The 15,827-nt window shown below is 45.0% G+C and overlaps 1 protein-coding gene across 3 annotated transcripts in view; it reads right to left on the bottom strand.

Annotated features, from left to right (window-relative positions):
- CDK5RAP2 (CDK5 regulatory subunit associated protein 2) overlaps window positions 1-14,434 on the bottom strand; it is a 201,248-nt gene extending 186,814 nt beyond the window's left edge. For all 3 annotated transcript variants that reach the window (XM_011927417.1, XM_011927418.1, XM_011927419.1), the window contains exons 1-3: window positions 14,184-14,434; window positions 5,648-5,715; window positions 1,999-2,066 (exon numbers count right to left, since the gene is read on the bottom strand). In XM_011927417.1, coding sequence (XP_011782807.1) covers window positions 1,999-2,066; window positions 5,648-5,715; window positions 14,184-14,242 — 195 coding nt within the window. In that variant the 5' untranslated portion in view covers window positions 14,243-14,434. The remainder of the gene's footprint in view (window positions 1-1,998; window positions 2,067-5,647; window positions 5,716-14,183) is intronic.
- Window positions 14,435-15,827: the final 1,393 nt, after the last annotated feature.

Below are 15,827 nucleotides of genomic sequence, written 5' to 3'. Positions count from 1 at the left end.
TAGTGAGCCGAGATCGCGCCACTGCACTCCAGCCAGGGAGACAGAGCTAGACTCCGTCTCAAAAAAAAAAAAGAAAAAAACATAAATCCTAAAACATGTTGGTGGCATAGAAGGCTCTCCCTCACCTTCAAGAAAAATAGGATTTAGGTCACCAAAAACACATCTGAACAAGGGGAACTTGAATCACATGGGAGAGGGGAAAAAATAACAGTAATTATAACAGTAATAGTAAGAAAAGGAAGAAGCAGTGATGGCAAACACATAGAATGTACTCTGTGCTTTGCAAATATTCACTCATTCGATCCTCCTAACAACCCTATGAAGTAGGTACTGTTATCATGCCCATTGTTAAAATGAGGGAAGTAGAGAGAGGTTAAGTGACCGGCCACAGGGCACCCAGGAGATGTGGACAAATAAGCAGCCTGGCTCCAGAAGCCATGGGCCTCAGGCAGCACAGACTGCCTCTGAGAACAATTTTGCCATGTCACATTCCTGGGCCTCAGTTTCTGCCATATATAATAAAGAGGGTTGTGTTCAATTCTGGGATTCCTTTCCGTTCAATAAGCAGATAAAAGATGTGAAACCAAAATTCTAATATCCTGTGAAATTTTCCAATTTAGAAATAAAATGTAAAGCTGTGCCCTTCAAAAATGAAATAACCATCTTGCAGAGTCGCTTTAATATTAAAGTAACATATACAAAGAGCTTAGCACTTAAAGTGCCCAGCTCAGAGCAAGAGCTCAATAAACAGTAGCTGTTATTACTCTTACGATAAAACAGGAACAACCATTTAATAGTAGAGCATATTTTAATTATACAAGATGTAGAATAATCAAATCTCATTCGTTTGAGGCCCCAGACCCCACAGCATAGATCGAGTTGTACAGCTGAAATTATAACAACTCAAAGCTCAGAAATTACTTGTTTCCATTAGAGATCTGACAAGTCATTTCTTCAATTGGTCACTGGTGGTTTGCAGATAACTATTAGCAGTAATGAGTATTCTAAATTAAATCCAGAGACAGCACCGCTCTGTTCTGTAAAGACAACTGGGGAGAGAGAAACATAATTGTGGAATGTCCTTCTCTCTGTGTCCTCCATCTTCTCTCCGATAAATATCTCTTGTGTCTTGCATAGTATGGATTTCATTTGCTTACAAATGAAGAAGGGTCTAATTCTTCCCATGATAAATGAGAGCACTGAACAGGTAACTTGTTAAAGAGAATTGGAATTGGGAAAATAACCTTATTTTCCTGTTACTTGACAACAAACCCCCTCTACTAATAAATGAAAGACACAATGCTGGAAGACATTAGGCATTGAAGCCAAATCTATCACCAAGTAATCCATTCTCAGAAAAAAAACTACACAGTACTGGGTACAGGTTACTCACATTTCATTCAAGAGCAACAAAGATAAAAGTTTACAAAATGCAAGGGGAGGCACAATGCAATGGAAAGAATAATGGCTTTGGAATTAATAAAAACCTGGATTCAAATTCCAACTCTGACACTTATCTATTATATGACCATAAACAAGTCTCTCCTAGTCTTAAGATTCTTTATCTGTAAAATGGGAATAATACAAAATATCTCAAAGGTTGCAGTGAGCATCAAATAGAGGACCATAAATAACATGCCTTATAGTAATAGTAAGGCCCTTGACAAATGTCAGCTCCCCTCAACTGTGCAACATGGAAACATCCTCACCTTTAGGACACCAGAAAGACACCAAACTAGAAAACCAAAGTTGAAAACTAAAAGTTTCACCCCAAGTTGAAAACTGCTGATCCCATCAGAACCTATATTTGGCCCTTGTATAACGGTTGACTGCATGTGGACGTAAAAGTCTCACAGAGGATGTCCGTGAGACATGGCACCTCTCCTACCTCTGGCATCACCAAACTTAGATCTCAAGAAACACAGCTTTCCTGGGTCTGGCTGGACAGGGGCAGCAGACATGATTTGTTGGGGACAGTAATTTGGTATTTCCACTTACATTTTCAAAGTCCTTCATGTTCCGTGCTCTGGTGGGAGACACTGTTTCTTCTGACACATTTGGGAGCACTGTAAAAAGGTAAAATAGAGGAAAACGTCACAGCATGCAAACTGCTCAAGGTTCCTATTGAGGAATAGAGCCCAGAGAGGAAAACAATATGAACTGCTTCCATAGTGCACGCGGCTGGTACCTGCTGTCTGTTGTGATTTACTGATTTTAGTCCAGGGAAAGCTCTAAACCATTAATTTACAAATTACTTAAACTAACCCCAAGGTAACAATGCGCACATCAGAGGATGAACACAGCAAACACGTCAGGCATTTTGCAAAGCAGACTGTCCTGATACGTACTTCCTTATTTCGTGAAATTACTTTACTGAACAAAGTGTCATCTTCTCATGTCAGTAATTACAACAAAGCACGTCTAACTGACTTGACAGCAGGGTTGGCAAACTTTTTCTTAAAATGCCAGACAATATTTTAGGCATTGTGAGCCATATGCAAAGCCTAAAATCTGTCACAACTACTCAAATCCTGTTGTCACACAAAAACAGCCACAAACAATCCAGAAACAAAGTGGTTGCGTTCTAATAAAAGTTTATTTTCAAAAGCAAGCAGTGGACCGGAAATTGCTGACCTGTTTTAAAGACTGTGCCAACAACCAAATCTCTCTGCAGCGTCTTTAACTGAACAAACATGTATTACACACCTACTCAGTGCCAAGCCCCATCCTGTGTGCTGAGGAAACAATGGTGAAGGAGACACTAATCCTGCACCCAAGAGGCTCCCTATCGAGTGGGCAGGATGGAGATCTAAACTAACTGTTATCAGGCTGAATACCCGTGGCACTTTGTAGGTGTTCAGTAAATGTGTGCTGAGAGAATAAGTTCATTCTTCCAAAATATATGCACTGAGAGCCCACTTTCTGCTAGGCCCCTTTCTAGATGTGGAAACATCAGGAAATAAAACAAACAAATGCAGCTGATAGTCTAGAGGGAGGAAACACAATAAACAAAACGAAAGGACAATGGCATAATATGTTAAAAGGTGATAAATGCTATGGAGAAAAAGTAGGTAAGGATAGGAAATAGGAGGCATGGGGTGAGGACTGCCATTTTAAGTAAGGTGGTTAAGGAAGGTCTCACTGAGAAGGTGACATATGGGCAGACTTGAAGAGAAAGGACCAGTTACCTGGGGGAGAATTCTCCACATTCAGAGAGAAGCCTGAGGTGGAAGTATGGTCCCCAGTGGGTCTGTGGAACAGTCAAGAGGCCAATAGTCTGGAGCTCAATAAACAAAGGGGGACAGCAGGAGAGGAGGTGAGACAGGTAAACGGGGACAGACTGTATACAGTTTTTAGACTCTTCTAAGGACTCTGAGTTGCCGCTGGAAGATTTGGAGCTAAGGAGTAAGATGATTCGACTTAGGTTTCTACAGGCTCCCTCTGGCTGCCTGTCTGAGAACAGACTGTAAGGGGCTTAGGAGAGAAACAGGGAAACCAGTTAGGAGAACATTGGGATAATCTAGGCCGCAGATCATGGTGGTTTGGAGTAGGATGGAAGGAGTATAGGCGGCTGAGAACTAGTCTGATTCTGATACTTTAAAAGTAGCCAACAGGAATAAATGAAATGAGAGGAGACAAAGTGAAATACACAATGCTGAGAGGGGAAAGTACACCTTTGTCAGCCTGGGGAGAGCCAAAAAAGGTGGTGAGCTTTGAGCTGAGTCTTAAAGAGGGTGCAAGCAGGAACTGGGCAGATGAGGAACAAAAGGAAGGAGAGACAGCCAGGGCAAAAGCACAGAGGTGGGAGTGGGGATGGTGTTCAGAAACCACTTAGCAGAAAAGAGGCTAAGGAATGGGCAGGGCAGACTGTGAAGAGCACACTGGTTTGTTTTCCTGTACCTCAAATGGGCCATGCCCTCACCTGTGTCTGGGATGCTCATCCCCTCCTTTTGCCTTACCTACATCCGACTTATTCAGGTCTCTGCTCCAATATCAATTTCTTGTGAAACTCTAGCCTGACTCACCTCCACACCAGAGGAAATCTCCATTTAATCCCCTCTCACAGCACTTGATACGTCTTTGCTCCTGACACTGATCATACGATTTCTCATAAGTGTTTGTCTGTCTTCTCAGCTTAAGTGTAAACACGTTTGAGGTTGAATTCTAGCACTGAGCCCAGAGTTGGGCATGAAACAGATGTATACTATCGGCTAAATTAAGAAATAAGCCAGCCAGGCACGGTGGCTCATGCCTGTAATCCCAGCACTTTGGGAGGCCAAGGCAGGCACATCACCTGAGGTCAGGAGTTCGAGACCAGCCTGGCCAACATGGTGAACTCTGTGTCTACTAAAAATACAAAAATTAACTGGGCGTGGTGGCGCATGCCTGTAATCCCAGCTACTCGGGAGGCTGAGGCAGGAGAATTGCTTGAATCCACGAGGCGGAGGTTGCAGTGAGCCGAGATGGCACCACTGCACTCCAGCCTGGGCAACAGAGCGAGACTCCATCTCACATCAGACTTGTTAGATTTTGCATTTAAAGTAAAAGCTGCCAATGAGTGCAGTGACTCATGCCTATAATCCCAGCACTTTGGGAAGCTAAGGCAGGTGGATCGCTTGAGTCCAGGAATTCAAGACCAGCCTGGGCAACATGGCAAAACCGTCCTACAAAAAATACAAAAACTAGCCGGATGTCTTGGTGCACACCTGTAGTCCCAGATACTAGGGAGACTGAGATGGGAGAATCGCTTGAGTCCAAGAGGTCAAGGCTGCAGTGTGCGTGATCGCACCTCTGCACTCTCATCCTGGGTGACAGAGCAAGACCCTGTCTCAAAAAAATAAAAAGTAAAAATAAAGTAAAAGTTAATAGGTTCCTGAGGAAAACATGAGGGTGCCCTGTAAGTTAAGGGATTTTCCAGAAATAAACCTTGGGACTCTTTTCCTGTCTGCTCCAAAATCTCCTTCCTTTTGCACATATCTCAGCACTGTGGAAAAGAGAAAAAAATACACAAGTCAAAATATCTTAGAGATATTTTGCAAAAACTCGCACTACCCACAGAGACGCTTAAGCATTCACTTTCTTCAGAAATAAAAATTATGAAGAATGCTTAGCTAGACCCAAACTGCAAAGTCTCCTCATAATCCAGCTTAAACACAATACGCTACTTGTTTACTCAGTGCCGTCTCCTGTGGTCTAACCAGCTATTTGTCTCCAAAGGGCAGGCCCGTGTAGGAATGCTGGGCCTCAGCCGGCAAACAGGATCCAGCAGCCTGCCAGGAAGGTCTTGGCACGCTAGAGTCCAGATGGCAGCTCTCCTGGGCCTCCAGCCACCGGCCTAGCCGCCAATTCAATGTCCAGCCTCCATGCAGTTGTTCAGTTCAGCAAACGCTGACTGAGTCCCTATAGGTTTAGTAGCAACAAATGAAACTCATGAAGTATGGCCAAAAGGACAACAATTCCTCTAGTCCAGTGTTTATGAAAGGAGGTGGAGAGCAAATCAATACATACAAAAAATACTCAGCACCTACTGTATGCCAGTCCAGGGAAGCCTCTGGGCCCCAGAGACATGAAAGCCCAAGATGCTCACAGTCTAATGTCTACTTTCTTTGTTCTTTACTCAAGAGAAGGCCTGGTTTTGTGTACTTACCACCATTTCCCAACCTAGCATCGGGGTTGATGCCATCTAGGTCATCTGGTACATTGGGAACAAGGCCACTAGGAGAGAACACATGAGATAACAGATGAGCTAATGTTTGAACAACAGAAACTGTTACGACTGTCTGGACTGCACATGACAATCATCCCATGGCCAGGAGGGACGCACACAGCTGAGCTACCTATGAGGCATGAAGCACAGAGGTTAAGAACTCAGGCTTTGGGTCTGAGTTCCAGCTCCAACACTTGATAGCTGAGTGACCTTCAGTGATGTCATTCCTTCAGTCATATATCACATGTTCTGTGTTCCAAATATGTGCTACTGGCAGAGGCACTGTGACAAGTACAAGCTACTTATGTTTCTGAGTCTCACTCTCTTAATCTGGTACATGGGGATACCATGCCCTCCCTGTAAAAATTAAATTAGTTCATGTAAATAAACACAAAGCACATAGTAAATGTTCAATAAATGGCAACTATTATTGTTGTTACTATTACCATTTTGACCACTAATATGCCTATCACAACCTCTGGGAATCAGACACCAATTTAGATGCTTTAAGAATGTCAAACAATGCAAAATTCGCTGATCCAAGAAGTTGTCCTGGTTGAATTACATAAATACATTCAGTGAGGATCTGGAGACATTGACAGAAAACTAACCCATAATAGGAGGTGTGGTGTGACACAAAAGACACTATCCTGGATTCTATTCTAAGCTCTGCCATGTATCTCTCTGAGCCTCACTTTCTTCAACTGTAAAAGGAGAACAGCAGCTACCTCACAGAGTAACTGGCAATTAAACAAGACACAGCAAGGTCCAGTATATTGTGGGTACTCCACAAATGAGAGCAAAATATCATGTCGCCTTGAAACCTACAGTGCTTTACAATTTATAAAAGATTTGGCCGGGTGCGGTGGCTCAAGCCTGTAATCCCAGCACTTTGGGAGGCTGAGACGGGCGGATCACAAGGTCAGGAGATCGAGACCATCCTGGCTAACACGGTGAAACCCCGTCTCTACTAAAATACAAAAAAAAACTAGCCGGGCGAGATGGCGGGCGCCTGTAGTCCCAGCTACTCGGGAGGCTGAGGCAGGAGAATGGCGTGAACCCGGGAGACGGAGCTTGCAGTGAGCTGAGATCCGGCCACTGCACTCCAGCCTGGGCGACAGAGCGAGACTCCGTCTCAAAAAAAAAAAAAAAAAAAAAGATTTACCATCATTAGAATTGCCTAACTTCCTGAGGGTGCACACATTTTTCAAAGGAAGACTCCAAGGCCCAGACAATTTCACTGTCCTAGCCAGGGTCACATGGCAGTTCAGTAGAGAGCCAGGTCCAGAAGCCAGGTCTTTTACGTCCAACCCCCACGAATGCTTCCCTATCCCACACTGTAAACTAGGAGCTGATGGAAACTCAGCTTGACTTCTTGGCAGTTTGCTCTTTCCATGCCTCTAAATTCAAATTCATTGTGCTCCTCAGACAATTTTGCCTGACCACCAAACTCTGGAGTTGGAATGTACCTTCAAGATCAAAAACAGGCAAAAAATTGGAAACATCATAAAATTCCAACATCAAGAAAATGATCCAAAAAAAAAATGTGTCCAGGTCGGGTACAGTGACTCATGTCTAAAATCCCAGTACTTTGGGAGGCCAAGGCCGGTGGATCACTTGAGATCAGGAGTTCGAGACCAGCCTGGCCAATATGGTGAAACCCCATCTCTACTAAAAATACAAAAATTAGCCAGGCATTATGGCAGGTGCCTGTAATCCTAGCTACTTGGGAGGCTGAGGCAGGAGAATCACTTGAACCCAGGAGGCACAGGTTGCAGTGAGCTGAGATCACGCCGCTGCACTCCAGCCTGGGTGACAGAGTGAGACTCTGTCTCAAAAAATAAAATAAAAAATAAAAAAATAAAAAATATGTCCCCTAGAAAGGCAAATGAAAAAACACAAACAGAATACATCCTCAATTATGAAAACAAATACATACAGTACATAAATACTGAAGTCACCTCAAGTCCATTTTGGAAATAGGTGGGCTATAGATATATAACAAGACAAAGGAAATACACTGAAATATTAAAGTCATCATCAGTAGGGAAATGAGAGGTTTTCTTCCTTTTTAATGTTGTATAATTCTCAATTTCCTCCAATAAACATCACTAAAAGGACAAAGTCAATTTTCTAAACTGAATTTTAAAAACTAAAATAAAGTTCAACCATCACCTTTTGCAGACAGTGGTCCAGAAGCCCAAGGTCACACACACCAGGCTATTGGCCAAGCTCGGCCTAAGGTCTGGTCCTACATTCTCAATCTGGGGTTCTCTCCACCAGAGCCATTACATTAACTCCCACTGGCTGAAACTGCCCATGAATAACTCAAGCCAAGATCAATCACAGCTGAAAAGTACCTAGCAAACAAAGCCAAAGATTTTGGTCTTAGACAAACTTCCTACAGGCAAACACTGAAGTTTGAAAAACAACATTTGACATCCCAACTCTTAGACAAAACCACTATGTAATGCAGAAATTCTTGCTTGGATCCTGCCAACTTTCCACTTGGGCTTTACCTACCCACTTTTAAAATGCTATGAACCTCTGTCATCTGCATCCTCCAGTCAGTTCCAACCACACCTCCAGCCCCAAGCAGCTCCCACTTTCCATTCTGATCATTCACTTGTAGCCTTATAATTAAGTTTGGGGCCTCAGGGAGACTCACCAGAAATAAAAACAAGGTAAGCAAAACAAAAGGGCTCAGATATGATCTTACTCCACAGATGAGAAGACTGAAACCCAGAAATGGGTTAAGAACTTATTTGCTCAAAATCACAAAAGTTACTGGCAAAGCCGAGCCCAAAGTCCAGGATCCCAGTGCATTTTCCCCTTGCTAGCCTGTGTGTGGACTGCCCAAAGCTCCTACATAAATGTGACACATGGTGGAGTACCAGTTTCCTCACGTGCAAAATAAAGCACAATCTAAGAAACCTGCCTTACGTGGAGCACCCATTCTGCACAAGCACCGCACTCAGCACAGGACAGGCAGCCTTCCCTTTCATCCTCACCACAGGACTGAAGTCCATTTTCTAAACTGAATGTTTGAAATAAAAATCAGGTTTAATCCTCACCATAGGCCTTCTGCAGTAGGTGGTGATTCTTATTTTTTTTTTTTTTTTTGAGACGGAGTCTCGCTCTGTCCCCCTGGCTGGAGTGCAGTGGCGCGATCTTGGCTCACTGCAAGCTCCGCCTCCTGGGTTCACGCCATTCTCCTGCCTCAGCCTCCTGAGTAGCTGGGACTACAGGCGCCCGCCACCGCGCCCGGCTAATGTTTTGTATTTTTAGTAGAGATGGGGTTTCACCGTGGTCTCGATCTCCTGACCTTGTGATCTGCCCACCTCGGCCTCCCAAAGTGCTGGGATTACAAGCGTGAGCCACCGCGCCCGGCGGTGGTGATTCTTAATGTTACCTTTTTTTTTTTAATTTTCTAACGAGGAAAAACAAAGACCCAAAAGTTAATAGGTTGGAAACTCCAAGCCAGCCTGACTTTAACCCCCTGCCCTGAACCTACACCACCCTGGTACCCCTGACGCCTTCCCTGAGGTTGGGGATGGGGGGGGGTGGTGGTGGTGGTAAGGACCAAATGGACTGAGGCATAAGGTTTCCATCACTCAGCACAGGGCACAGCCATCATAATGACTCTTCTGTTTTGTTTCAGTTTGTTTTTTTGGAGACTCTCACTGTATCGCCCAGGCTGGAGTGCAGTGGTGTGATCTCAGCTCACTGCAACCTCCGCCTTCCGTATTCAAGCGATTCTCATGCCTCAGCCTCCCAAGTAGCTAGGATTACAGGCATGCACCACCATGCCCAGCTAATTTTTTATATTTTTAGTAGAGATGGAGTTTCACCACATTGGCCAGGCTGGTCTCAAACTCCTGAGCTCAGGTGACCTGACTGCCTCAGCCTCCCAAAGTGCTAGGATTACAGGCGTGAGCCATCGCGCCCTGCTGTAGCAACTGTCTGTGGACAATTTTTGAGTGATTGAATGGACCGTCACCTGAGCTCCACCACCTCATCCTCCTATCTTGCTCTATTGCTACCAAAAAGGAGTGACCTCTTTCTATGCCTATATATGCCAGCAACAAATGTCCATTCAAACCACAAGACCCAACAGGACTGTCTCCTTGACAAATTGTTTAATGAGAGCAGTGAATGAGACCAGACATAACATTCAGACGATTACACCAACGAGCTCACTTTTGTCTTTTAACAACCCCTTTTTCATTCTATTTTATTCTTAATTAGAGAAAAATATATAAATTAAAAAAAAAAATACAGATAAGCCTAAAGTTCTCGTTGGCTCCTCCTCACTCCCATCTAGTACCCACCTAAGAGGTAATCACTGTTATCAAAAAGACCTGTAACTTCCAGATCTTTTTATGTGTTTTTACATAGTTAGTTTTAATTTTGCTGCTTAAAAATAAAACACATGCAATCAAACAGTATATATCTTGCTACAGTATCTTTCTTCTACTTAATATGCCCTCAAGATGTTTTCATGACAGCACAAATAGATATGCCTCAAAGTTTTTAACTCCTACAAAGCTTTCTACAGCACTGTTCTTCAAACTTTACTGACCATGAGCCGCAGAAGAAATATTACTCTTCATCCTTGAAATGTTTTCTATTCTGTTCTACTTTTCTAAATCCTGGTTGCAACCTACTAAATTGAATTTCATGAGCTACCAATGGGCCACAGTCTGAAAGATACTTTTGAAAGGATGTGTATTTACCCAATCCCCTACTGATAATAACTCAATTTGTTTCCAAGTTTTTCTTTTACACATTTTACACATATTGTCATATGAATGTCCTTATAAGGTCCTGTTATGCACAAGTATGAGGATTTCTCTAGCATAGATGACAAGAAGGGGAATTGCTGAGTCAAAATATATTCACATTTTTTAAATGGACAACGGATTTGAATACACATTTCTCCAAAGAAAGTGTACAAATGGCTAAAAGGCACATGGAAAGATGCTCAACACATCAGTAGCCATTAACGTGTAATCAATACCACAGTGAGGGCCAGGTGCAGTGGCTCACTCCTGTAATCCCAGCACTTTGGGAGGCCGAGGTGGGCGGATTATCTGAGGTCAAGAGTTTGACACCAGCCTGGCCAACATGGTGAAGCCCCGTCTCTACTAAAAATATACAAATTAGCCAAGCGTGCTGGCATGCGCCTGTAGTCCCAACTACTTGGGAGGCTGAGGCACGAGAATCCCTTAAACTCACGAGGCAGAGGATGTGGTGAGCTGAAATTGCACCACTGCACTCCAGCCTGGGTGAGAGAGTGAGACTCTGTCTCAAAAAAAAAAAAACAAACAAACAAACCACAATGAGATACCTACCATGTCACACCCTAAGGGTATAATCAAAAGGACAATAAGAATAAATCCCAGCACTTAGCAAGGCAGAGGCAGGAGGATCACTTGAGCCCAGGAATTTAAGACCAGTCTGGGTAACAGAGCAAGACTATCTCTAAAAAAAATTGAAAAGAAAAGCCTTAAAAAGGAAAGAAATTCTGACACATACTACAACATGCATGAACCTTGAGGACATAATGCTACATTAAATAAACCAGTCACAAAAGGACAAATAGTGTATTATTCTACTTACATGCGATACTTATAGAGTAGTCACAATTATAGAGACAGGCTGGGTGCAATGGCACATACCTATAATCCCAGCACTTTGGGAGGCCGAGGCAGGCAGAACACTTGAGGCCAGGAGTTCAAGACCAGCCTGGTCAACCCGGTGAAACCCTGTCTCTACTAAAAGTACAAAAGTTAGCCAGGTGTAGTGGGGCATGCCTGCAGTCCCAGCCACTAAGTGGATGACCCACGAGAATTGCTTGAACCCTGGAGGCGGGAGTTGCAGTGAGCCAAGATCACTCCACTGCACTCCAGCCTGGGCAACAGAGCAAGACCTTGTCTCAGGAAAAAAAAAAAAAAAAAATCATAGAGACAGAAAGTAGACTGGTGATTGTCAGAGGCTGGAAGAAGAGGGGAATAGGGAGTTACTGTTTTAACAGGGACAGAGTTTCTGTTTTGCATTTGCAAGATGGAGAGTTACAAAGATAGATAGTGGTGACAGTTCAGCAATAATACAAATAGATTTAATACAACTGAACCATGCTTTAAAATGGTTAAGATGGAATGTATGCAGTATCTAGGTCCTGTAAAGGAGGGAGATGAGGGAAAGGAGAATGTTTGCTGTTCTGCTGAGTAGTTACTCCAGGTCAGACACTGAGCTAAACTTTTGAAGATTCATTTTAATCCTTATGCCAACCCTAGGCTTTACACCAACCCCTTTTACAGATGATAAACACTGAGGGTCATGGAGGATGAGTGACTTGCCCCAAATCAAGGGGTTGTTAAGTAGCAGAACTGGGATTGAAACCCAGCTAGGCCTGGGACCCCAAAACCTAAGTGTTTGGCCAACAAGCACTGAAATGAGAATGGCTATCTGAGAGAATAATAATGGAAGTTACAATAACAGCAATAAGCAGCATTAAAAGCATAAAGCAGCAGAGTGTGAAGAGCAGATTTATATTTAAAAAATAGTTCTCAGGCTGGGCATGGTGGCTCACACCTGTAATCTCAGCACTTTGGGAGGCCAAGGTGGGCAGATCACGAGATAAGGAGATGGAGACCATCCTGGCCAACATGGTGAAACCCTGTCTCTACTAAACACACAAAAATTAGCCAGGCATGGTGGTGCACTCCTGTAATCCCAGCTATAGGGGAGGCTGAGGCAAGAGAATTGCTTGAACCCAGGAGGCAGAGGTTGCAGTGAGTCGACATCGCGCCACTGCACTCCAGCCTGGCGATAGAGCAAGACTCAAATAAATAAATAATAGTTTTCAAACTGTAGTATAAAAAACTATTAGAGGTGCAAAGGACAATACAGGAGAGAAGCCATACTCCAAATATATTGGGGCAGTGGAAGTAAAACAGACAGAAAAGGGCATGATGAAATATCACAGGACCCAATTAGACAGGAACTGCAAAGCATCTTAGTCTGTGCCTGATACATGAAGGTTCTCAATAAACAGAAAAACCATTTGTCCAGGTTTACCCAAGATAGGCCCTATGTATGTCTGCTGCCCGGGCATAAATATTATTTTCACTTTTTTTTTTTTTTTAAGACAGAGCCTCACTTTGTCACCCAGGCTACAGCGCAGTGGCATGAACACTGCAGCATCAACCTTCCAGGCTCAAGCAATCCTCCTGCCTCAGCCTCCCGAGTGGCTGGGGCTACAAGTGCATGCCACCACGCCTGGCTAATTTTTGTATTTTTTGTAGAGATAGGATTTCACCATGTTTCCCAGGTTGATCTCACACTCCTGAGCTCAAGAAATGGGCCCACCTCAGCCTCCCCAAGGACTTGGATTACAGGGGTGAGCCACTGCGCCTGGCCCTTTTCACTCTTAAAAGTGTCCCAGTTAGCACAATAAATACCATGGTCACCCTTTCAATTAGGATCTGTTGACTAAAAGCAGCAGCTTGTCCCTAGTAGAGCTGGATAAACAGTGCAGGTTCTCAGTCAGGGCTCTCCTCTTCTTTCTTCTACTCACTCTCCAACCAGGAGTCCAGGATAACCACAGGGGCCAGCCCTGGAGCAGTGTAGTGCGCTATTAGGCCTTCCTACCAGACCCAGCTCAACCAGCAATGGGGACTCCCAGTCTCTTGGGGCAGGTCCATGGGAGGCCACTCTTGGCCATTATTCCCTGATTCATATCACCTTTGATGACAGTAGTAATAATAACACTAACGGCAACACAAGATCATTTTTTAAGCACTGATTATGTGGCAGGCACTACACTTGCCAAGCTAATGGCGCAACAGGCATCACCTCTTTTAATCCTCACTCCAACTCTGTTGGGTGGATATTACTAGCCCATTTTACAGATGGGAAAGCCGGTGAAATCACTTTACCAAGGTTACACAGCTAGTCAGTTTACAGGGCTGGATTTGAATCCAGTTTTGTCCAACTCCAGCCACGGCTCTTAACCATTGCACTCCATTCCCTCCTGGGTGGCCACTATCTGACCCAAAAAGCAAAGTCTGGGCATACCGGCTATACTCGCCATAATGAAAACAAACCCTCAAACCAGAGTGAACCATCAGGTGCCCTCAAGGTCCCTGTTCTCCACCAATCCCCACTAACTGGATACTCCAAGTGGCCCCACCCTCGTCCTAGTCTTTCACAAAACCGCTTACTTGTTCTTCAAGCCCTCTACAAAGTACGTGGTGCAATGCTACAGGCAACTGTGGTGCAGACCGCGGCTCCCAGCCCCCCAGAGTGTCAGCTGGTGGGCCCCCCAGAGACCCTCTCTGAAGGAGCCCACCCCACACACTTGCCCCTGGCCAGACACCCTCAAAAGCAAACCTCAAGGCCGCGTTAGAGCCAAACCCCATCAGCTGGAACCCCGGCCCGGTTACCAAGACCACCAATGCCCAGGCCGCACCTGCAGCCGCTGAGCGTCCCAGGGAGGGTGACGTCCTCTTCCAACACCGAGTCCATCATGGATACAGAGGTGGTGGCGGTGTTGGTGTCTGTGGCGGCGGCGCCACTAGTACCCTCCGCGGTAGCGACCCGCCGAGCTCCCAGGGTCCCCGCCCCCTCCACCCCAGCGCTTGTTCAGACTCCTGCGGCGCCGCTGGAATTCAAACCACAGACGCCGCCATCTTTCCCGGCGCTTCTTCCTACGGAAATGAGGCGGGGTCACCGAGGCGCACGCAGTGAAGCCGACCGGCTGGCGCCAGAGGACGGGCAGGGAAGCGGGGGTAGGTGCCATCTTAACTAAGGGCATAGCGTCCGTGCTTATGCCAGCAAAACTAAGAGAAAAAAAAAGGCCGGCTGTCATTTTTTGTGAGGGCACTTAAGACGAGGCTAGGGCGGGTGCCATCTTTGTTGAGGGCCAAAGCCGGCCCTAGTCCGTTAATTTACGCGGGAGATGGACATGAGTACAGTGCCTTAGGCATCCTCAAATTTCCTAACCCCGTGTTTGCTTTTCTGGAATAATGACCCCAAAACTTTGTGATTTGACCTTGAGTTGAAACTCAGAGAACTGAGTGCTGCCTTGCTTTAGAAAAATCCTACATGCGGAATCTCAAGGCAAACAGTAATTTGCAGACTTAGTTTGAAGCAAATAACTTATTCCCATGAGCCAGTGGTCGAGAGCACTCCCACTCCAGTCACTCACCTATTGATCTTTTATTACCATTAGGACTCAAAAGGCACTTGTGGTCAGAAAACTGAGGCCCAGCGAGAGGAAATGACTCTCCCAAAGTGATTAAGTATTGACAATGTCCTTCAACTGGAGCGGGATCCGCAGCTCCTGCCAACTAGATGAGGGCTCTCTGCATAACCCTGGCTGCCTTTCATTTTTGTCTTTTTTTTTTTTTTTCTTTTTGAGACGGCGCCTCACTCTGTCGCCAGGCTGGAGTGCGGTGGCGCGATCTCAGCTCACTGCAACCTCCACCTCCACCTCGCCAGTTTAAGCGATTCTCCTGCCTCAGCCTCCGAAGTAACTGGGATTACAGGCGCAGCGCCACCACGCCCAGGTAATTTTTGTATGTTTAGTAGAGACGGGGTTTCACCATGTTGGCCAGGATGGTCTCGATCTCTTGACCTCGTGGTCTGCACGCTTCAGCCTCCCAAAGTGCTGGAATTACAGGCATGAGCCACAGCACCCGGCCCCTTGGCCGCCTTTCTTAAAGCACATAGCAATCACCAAACACTTAGATAATCTTGGCAGAGTTTAAGCAATGAAATCAACCTTCCCCTCCTCAACTCAGTGTTGCTCCTTCCTCTGCAGGCCCTTGTGAGAGCACCGGATGAAAATAACTTGAAACAGTTGATGAGTGGATGGATAGTGACTTTCCCAGTAATCTTGAACAATTCCCGTTTCACCCTCAGTTTCCTCATTCTTTTTTTTTTTAAATAGAGACAGGGTCTCACTATGTTGCCTAGACTGGTCTTGAACTCCTGGCCTCAAGCAATACTCCCACTTGGCCTCCCAAAGTGCTGGGGTTATAGGCCTGAGCCACTGCACCAGGCCCTCATTCTTCAATTAAGTAATTAACCAATTAATTGATATTTTTCAAAA

This window comes from Colobus angolensis, unplaced genomic scaffold (assembly GCF_000951035.1).
Source record: "Colobus angolensis palliatus isolate OR3802 unplaced genomic scaffold, Cang.pa_1.0 Scaffold71, whole genome shotgun sequence".
Classification (NCBI taxonomy): domain Eukaryota; kingdom Metazoa; phylum Chordata; class Mammalia; order Primates; family Cercopithecidae; genus Colobus; species Colobus angolensis.
Note: the sequence above shows the minus strand (reverse complement) of the source record. Positions and strands in the feature narration are given on the sequence as shown.